We start from the raw sequence: 8945 nt of genomic DNA on the forward strand, positions 1-8945 counted from the left end.
AACATTTTTATGGTTTAAATATTATTTAGTTAACTATAATAATATAATAAAGTAATAGACGTGCTATTGACATATTTTAAATCGTAAAATATACATTATTGTACATTATTATATTTAATTATAATATCTGCTACTGTATTCATCAGACAAAATGGAGTGTATAAAAACAATGTAGATTAGAACTGCGTAGGCTCTGTGTTGCAACGCGCTTTCACTGCAGGCCCGTGTGCGCGCACGCACGCTTCAGGCCCGGGGTGACGCATGCGTGCGCGTTCAGGACGGAGTTTGGTGGGCGCGCGTGTTATTACGCGCTGCGTTTCCAGAGACGCCGATTACAGAGCGAGACTGCGCAGTGTTAACAGCAGCGGGACAGATTCACCTCAACCGTGAGTAAAAGCCCTGATTCACTGTAGTATGCGTCTATTTGAGCTACTAAACGCTGCAGATGTCGTGAAGAAGCGCGTAATGTTATTATAACGTTAGTGAGGAGAGACGCGTCAGTCCGCGGAGGCCCTTCAGACGCGTCGCGTCGCGTCGCGTCACAGATATGTTATGTCCAGCGGTAATTTAACGGTAGAATGGTGTTTCTTTTAACGGTTTAACGCTTCAGATTAGAGATTATTTTATATATTGGTCGTCATTCATCATCGCCTGATATAGCGGTGTATGGTAACACCACGTTTTTGCTACTACTGCTCATTATATGACTTAACTTTATATATAGCCTTCAATTATTTCCAGAAATTACACAAATATATACATTTTATAACTTATACACAGCGGTGGCCAAAACGATCAGAACACTAGTGTTATCAGCAGATAAAAATGGTTTTAAGTCGGTTATTTCTATCTTTTGCTGTAGTGCGTCAGTAGGAAATATCCTGGATTATTACAATTAATGGCTAAATTAATGTTTGGGAATGTAAACTGATATTTCCTACTGACACACTACAGCAAAAGATAGAAATAACTGACTTAAAACCATTTTTAGCTGCTGATATTACTAGAGTTCTGATCATTTTGGCCTTCACTGTATATAGGTGTGTTTGTGTGTGTTTGTGTGTGTGTGTGTGTGTATATAGTGCTGTCAAACGATTAATCGCATCCAAAATAAAAGTTTTTGTTTGCATAATATATGTGTGTATATTGTGTATATTTATTATGTATATATAAATACACACATACAGTATATATTTTGAAAATATTTACATGTCTATATTTATATTCATATAATTTATATAATAAATAAATACATTTAATATATAAAAATAACACATTTTTCTGAAATATATACATGCATGTGTGTGTATTTATATATACATAATAAAAATACACAGTACATATATTATGTAAACAACTTTTATTTTGGATGCGATTAATGGTGATTAATCATATATATATATATATATATATATATATATATATATATATATATATATATATATAATATAAAACCTGCAATTGTTTCCAAAAATTACACAAATATATACATTTTATAATTTATATACTAATATATATATATTGTAGGGATGGGTCGCGATTCTCGAATATTCAATTAGTTGGTTTAATTATAGAATATCGAATAAGTCGTGCGATTTATGGTCTTAAAAATAATAATAATCTGGCCGTGATTTCAGTGCTGATGGGTTGGGGATGTGTTCATGTGGCGCTGTAATAACGCACCTAAAAGCTGTCAGAGACATCAGAAGAACACATTGTCTCGCGCACGCTGTAGACTTGCGTGGCGTATAACGGTTGCGTTAACTTGGGACGATGTCGAGTAAGTGTTCTGTGTGGAGCTCTTATAATAAAATGAACTTGAAAACTGGTGTGTGTATTAACGTCTTTCCGTAGTTTAAATAAAATACATTCTGATGTTCGTTCATGTTTATTTCGTGCTTCAAGTATGAAAAGACGATTGGTTCATGTGACACTTGAACTGAGGCAATAGCGAGCTGTCATGACGACAAAACGGTATTTATTGTTTGAATTTATTGGAAAAAAAAAGATACAATTTAAAAGCTAAGACTTTGTTTCATACCAGAAGTAACCTGCTTTGTCTTGTCTGTCGGCGTGTGGTCAGTTTCTTCTTTGCTCCGCCATGTATTTTTCACTCAGGGGTTTGGGTCTTTGTGCTCCCCTCTTCATCCCAAATATTTTTTCAATATTGTTATTGTTATGAAGACGTTAAAATTAATGTTCACATAAGTGCTGTCATTTATTTATATAATATATATATATATATATATCTGCTGTTATTTCCAGAAATTAAATGTATATAAATTATTTAACATATATTAATTTTTATAATAATTTATGTAATTATTTTTTAAGGTATTATGTTATGATTTTAGTCATTAAATATTATGATTTCTGGTTAATATGACTCAAATGGTAATTGTTTATGGAAACTGGAAAAAAAATGCAAATAATAAATATTCATAATAACGTTATCGCAAACTAACTGTTGACAAGTGATAGAGTGCAATAGTGAAAGTGAAATAAATGTTTTGTTATAATTCATTCATTTGTAAATTGTGAATGCTGGCAGTGATATTCATACACCCACACACACTCTCTCTCTCTCTCTCTCTCACACACACACACACACACACACACACACACACTCATTCGTTCCCACGTACAGAGAAGAATGCAGAATAGTCATAGCAAATGGCATGAGACATTCCACACGCTTCGAGACACTTCGATAAACGCTCAAAACATGATGCATGATACTATAAACTCAGTGAAACCGCCACAGTCCTACAGACAGACTGAGCTGGTTCTGACAGACTGAACAACACAGAGACTGTAAACATAAGCTCACACACACACACACAGTCTGTGTGTGTGTGTGTGTGTGTGTGTGTGTGTGTGTGTGTGTGTGTTTTCCAGAGCTCAGCAGAAAGCCCAGTGCTCAGCATTAGTGAGCCTCCATTCAGAGCCACAGGATCAGCTGATGAACATCTCTGTGTAATAAATCCCAAACCTGGAAATATTACAGAGATAAATTAAAGACTTGCTGCTGCTGTTCTAATTTTTACAGTCTTTCACTCCTGAGAAAATTGATCAGAAATAATAATGACATCATCTTGTGTCTACAGGTGTCAGTTTTTGGCCCAAACAAATGTTTTATAGAACAACAAGCCCCGCCCACTGTATGCTCCACGTTTGACTGACAGTAGCAAGTAGCAAATCAGGATTCACGGCTGTGACGTAAACTAAAGCCTATTGGCTGTTTAAAATATGTCCCACCCAAACGTCTTGTTTCAATAGAAAAAAAACAAGGTTTTAATGATTAGCTAAAACTATTATAACATTTTTGTTAATTTAAATACATTTCAAGTAAAATATAAACTAAAGGAAAATTCACTAGCTGACAAGCACTACAATTGCAGACGGGAAATAAATAAAAACTAAAACTTAACTAATAGTAAAGCTAAAATAAACCTAAATTTAACCTGTGTGCGTATAGATAGATATATCAATAGTATAAATAAATAATATAATATCAGTAATATAAATATTAAAAGAATAATAAAAATAACTAAATACATTGAATAAAAATAAACAATTTAAGACTACAAAAGTAAAAATAAAAGCTAATTCAGCACTATACATAGTTAATATAAACAGTATAAATAATATAAGGAATATAAATATGAAAAAAATACAAGTAACAATGTAACAAGTTAAAATTAAAACTGAAAATATAAAAATAAATCTAATGCAATAATATATATAAATAAATATATATATATATGACTAAAATAACAAAGGAAATAAAACTGCACTATTGAAACACTTTTTGAAGTCTGGAAAAGTCATGAAAATGTATTAAAAACCCAGCGGGTAAAATAAGTATTGAACACGTCACTATTTTTCTTAGTAAATATATTTCTAAAGGTGCTGTTTACTTTATATTTTCACCAGATGTCGGTAACAACCCAAGTAATCCGTACAAACAAAGAAAACAAAACAAATAAGTTCAGAAATTAAGTTCTGTGTAATAAAATGGAATAAAAGTATTGAACTACTGAAATGTATTTAATATTTCGTACAAAAGCCTTTGTTGTTAACGACAGCTTCAAGACGCCTCCTGCAGGAGGAACTAGTGGCATGCATCGCTCAGGTGTGATTTTGTCTTCAAATCTTGAAGGTTCCATGGGCCTCTTCTATGAACTCTGATCTTTAGTTCTTTCCATAGATTTTCTATTGGATTCAAGTCAGGTGATTGGCTGGCCGTTCTAGCAGCTTTACTTTTTCTGCCTGTCAGTGAATGCCAACATGTACTGTGACATACTGAAGCAGAGCATGATCCCCTCCCTTTGGTGTGCAAGGTCTCTAACATCCACCAGCTCCGTGATGTGGTCATGGAGGAGTGGAAGAGGACTGCAGTGGCAACCTGTGAAGCTCTGCTGAACTCCATGCCCAAGAGGGTTAAGGCAGTGCTGGAAAATAATGGTGGCCACACAAATATTGACACTTTGGGCCCAATCTGGTATTATGGCATCCAAAGAGTACACTTTTTGTCTCATCTGACCAGACTATATTCTCCCAGTATTTCACAGGCTTGTCTAAATGTTGTGCAGCAAACTTTAAACAAGCTTCAACATGCTTTTTCTTTAGCAATAGAGCCTTGCGTGGTGAGCGTGCGTACAGGCCGCGGCGGTTGAGTGCATTACTACATGCTACATGCAAATTCCAGGTCTCTCTGAAGCTCTCCACAAGTGATCCTTGGCTCTTGGATAACTCTTCTGATCATTCTTTACTCATTTGTCAGAAATCTTGCGAGGAGCACCTGGTCGTGGCTGGTTTATGGTGACATGTTCTGGATTATGGCCCCAACAGTCTTCACTGGAACATTCATATATCAGGGCTCGCAAAATCGCTAGCCCGACGTCCCGGGGTTGTGTTTTCCAGTCGGGCTACCAACATGTATCACCGCCTGCCCGACGGGCTCCTTAAATACAGATCTCCCGCGGGTCCTTAAAAACTCTGAAAGTGAGTTGTATCAAACTTAAGGCCATAATACGTTTTAAATACGTTAAATGGTATAAGAAATGTCTTAATTATAATTTCAAGAGGTCTTACAGTTGGGGACGGAAAGACAAGAGTCGCGATACGGCAGGATTAAACTTCAAAAGGCAATGACGTCATTGAATAAATATGAGCGCTGCACGTTTCAAGTCAAAACGCAGCGCGGATGTCTTTATGTGAATGTATCTGAAGGGAACCGACTGTCCTCAGAAACGTGTCGTTGGCATTTTAATTTCATCTAAACTATAATTCCTGATAAAGCAGCGTTTATGAGCACGGAGCTGCTTTGTGTACAGCGTTTCCAGGGAAACCGCAGTATTTCAGCGCTCCTAAAGCGCCACCTCGTGGCAGAGAGTGAATCTGCATTTACAATAAGCCTTTCTTGCTGTTTATGCTCAGATCAATGCAAATACAACTTTTTACGCAGCAAACACATAGAGTTGTAAATGAGAAAGAAGTTAATGTGCCTTCAAAAAAATTTAACAATTAAGACAGTAATATTTATACATTTTAATTAACAATTTATATGCTTGATTTATCCCTTTTCATAAAAATAGTTTATAGCCTGAAATGCTGTTGTATAAGATTTTTGTTTTTGTGAAAACCTGTATCTGAACTGTAAATCATGTAATTTTATGGCTCAATACTGTATGTTACCATAGACATTGTCCAGCCCCGCTCATACTGTGTTCATTTTCCTCGTGCAGCTCTTAAAATGGGTCATAAATTGCCTTAAATTTATTTTTAAAAATTCTGCAGATACCCTGTAAATAGTGAAATAAGATTCCTTCCTTCATATTTGTGTATTGAAAATATTTTTGATTTGACATTTAAACTCCTATCTGAGTTTTTTTTTTTTAGGTCTTTTTTTAATTTGGGCTAGTTAAATTAATTTTCGGGCTACCAAATCTGAAGAGTACCTGCCCGAAAGGCTACCAGGGATTTAGAAATTTTGCGAGTCCTGTATATGTTTTGCAACAATAAGGCTGCGAACGTCTTGAGAAAGCTCTTTGCTTTTACCCGTCATGAAATGTTTCTTGTGTGACACGCTGGTCATGAGACACCTTTTCATAGGCCATCAGTTGGGACTGAACCAAGTAATATTAATTTCCACTGACGAGGGGCAGGATTGCTTTTAATTACTGATAGATTTCAGCTGATGTCTTGGCTTTCCGTGCCTCTTTGCACCTCACTTTCTTCATGTGTTCAGTACTTTTTCCCCTGTGTTACTCCACTTTATTACACTGAACTTCATTTCTGAACTTATTTGTTTTGCTGTTTTTGTATACGGATTACTTGGGTTGCTACTGATATCTGGAGAAAATATCATATCAACAGCACCTTTAGAAATATATTTACTGAGAAAAATGGTGACGTGTTCAATACTTATTTTACCCGCTGTATATATAACATACAAGAATATAATTTAAAAAATCACTCTTTGTCAAATTGTAATACATTTCAATATAATTTTTAATAATATTTGCACAAAATAATGTCAATTCATGGGAATGTCATGGTGTGTGGGAATCCTCATGATTAAATGAAGCGATGGAAATGATTTGTAATATGAAACAGGTGTGACAGATACTCTTGTCTTCATAACCTCACACTCTCACACACACACACACACACACACACACACACACACACACACACACACACACACACTCTCACGCTGTCAGTTGTGTCTGTAAACACGTCTTTTAGCAGCAGTAAACGGAACGTCCGGTTTAACTAGTTGTTTTTTTCCAGGATGAGATGAAGTCTACAGAATATTTAGCTTCTTCTGCCCTGAGAGCCTCTTTTGAGCGTAACGAGACAAACACAGACGGGTCTGATGTGTGATGTTTGAGGTCTCGGTGCAGATCGGTGTGTGTTCTCGTGTTCTGCTGATGAACACACCAGACTTCATCAACAGCTGATTTCCACTCATTGCTGATCTGAAGCAGCGTTTCTCTTGTGTTTGCTTTGTAGGACACTGTTCTTTAGGGAGCAGAAGCCCAGAGGAGAGCTAGTATACTACAGTGTGTACTACACCTGCTGACGGTGAGGGAGCGTGTGTGTGTGTGTGTGTGTGTGTGCGTTTTGTGACAAATGAGGACATAAATGTGTATAATGATGAGGGTATGGCAGGTATTACAAGGTGAAGGTGACTTTTCAGGACATTACTCCATGTCCCCACTTTTCAAAACGCTTATAAATCACTCAGAATGAGGTTTTTTTGGGGAAAGTTGAAATGCACAGTCTCCTGTAAGGGGTAGGTTTAGGTGTAGGGTTGGTGTAGGACAATAGCACATACAGTAAGTACAGTATAACAACCATTACGCCTATGGAGAGTCCCCACTTTTCACAAAAACAAACAGGTGTGTGTGTGAGACACTTTGTCTGTGCGTGCTTGCGCGTGTGTGTGTGAGACTGTGTGTGTGTGAGACTGTGTGTGTGTGTGTGTGTGTGTGTGTGTGTGAGACACTTTGTCTGTGCGTGTGTGTGTGTGTGTGAGACTGTGTGTGTGTCACTGTGTGTGAGACTGTGTGTGTGTGTGTGTGTGTGTGTGTGTGTGTGTGTCACTGTGTGTGTGTCACTGTGTGTGTGTCACTGTGTGTGTGTCACTGTGTGTGTGTGTGTGTGTGTGTGTGTGTGTGTGTGTGTGTGTCACAATGCCAGGCTGTTAGTGGGTCACCTAGTTAAACAGAAAGAGACAGTGATGGTACATTCTCGTCTAATTTAGCTGCTTTGTCAAAACGAGTTAATAATGAAATAATGATGGTTTCCGGAAAGTTTCTTGATTGATTGGACAAACACACAACAGCCCCAAACTCACGCCATTGAGCCGGAATGTTCTAGTAAACACATCATTTTTATTAAGTTAAACATAAATAAACTGGACAAAAATCAGTGCCATTCTTTATGCTTATTTAAAATTGTTTCAAGTTTTTTCACAAGTAATAAAAGTATGAGGAAAAAAAAAAGTAAACAAGTTTCACCCAAATGTTTGTCATGTTTCTGCTGCCGCTGAAAAACATCTGTAAACTGTCGTCTGTTTCATGATCTTCCTGCAGCTGTAAAAGGAAAATATAATATAAGTAAAGCAGTGGTCTGAGTCTGACCAAATACAGCATTAGATCATTGACTCCAGCTAAAATATAACATTTCAGTAAATAACAAACTTCGACTTTTATGATAAATTTAGATGAGATTACATATATTTTAAGACAAGTGTATATCAAATAGAAGGAAACTGTAGCATTAAAAGCTCTTTACAATAAGATTCCATTTGTTAGATAACATGATCTATCAATAAACAAAAGTTATATAGCAATTATTCTTCTTGGGGTTAATTTCAAAATGTATTAATACATAAAATCAAAAGTTCAATCTGTTAAAATTATTTAATGCACAATGAACAAACATGAATGATCGAGTGTTTGTATTAAATAACATTCACAAACATTAATGTTGTAAAAATATATTGTTCACTCACTGTAAGTTGATGTTAGATAATAACATGAAGTCTTGTTAATGATTATTGTAAAGTCTATACAGGAGATAAAATTTGACTGTATTTCCATTTAATCCAAACTGTGGATAAATAAAGAAACTGCATTCTAATGCTCATTATATTAGCGTACCGGGTCCTTTGACAACACTAATATATATATATATATATGATATTTTCTTGAAGTCCCCCTGAGATTTCATATTCCAATAATTCAATAACACATTTGCATGTTCGTGGTTCTCTGATGTCGGTTAATTGTCACAAATAAGATGTGACGTAATTCTTAATCTTTTTTAGTAATTTTACCTTTTTATGAATTTTATAAATGCTTAGTAAGTGTTTTTTGTTTTTGTTTTACGTGTACTTAATCGTTTTAATTTTACATTATTTTATACATTGT

At 35.6% G+C, this 8945-nt stretch overlaps 1 protein-coding gene across 1 annotated transcript in view; it reads left to right on the plus strand.

Moving 5' to 3' along the window:
• Window positions 1–206: 206 nt before the first annotated feature.
• LOC131538548 (microtubule-associated protein RP/EB family member 3-like) overlaps window positions 207–8945 on the plus strand; it is an 11969-nt gene continuing 3230 nt past the window's right edge. Inside the window, exon 1 of the mRNA XM_058772410.1 lies at window positions 207–386. Within this exon, the coding sequence (XP_058628393.1) occupies window positions 262–386 (125 nt within the window). The 5' untranslated portion in view covers window positions 207–261. The remainder of the gene's footprint in view (window positions 387–8945) is intronic.

This window comes from Onychostoma macrolepis, chromosome 04 (assembly GCF_012432095.1).
Source record: "Onychostoma macrolepis isolate SWU-2019 chromosome 04, ASM1243209v1, whole genome shotgun sequence".
In the NCBI taxonomy this organism is placed as follows: Eukaryota; Metazoa; Chordata; class Actinopteri; order Cypriniformes; family Cyprinidae; genus Onychostoma; species Onychostoma macrolepis.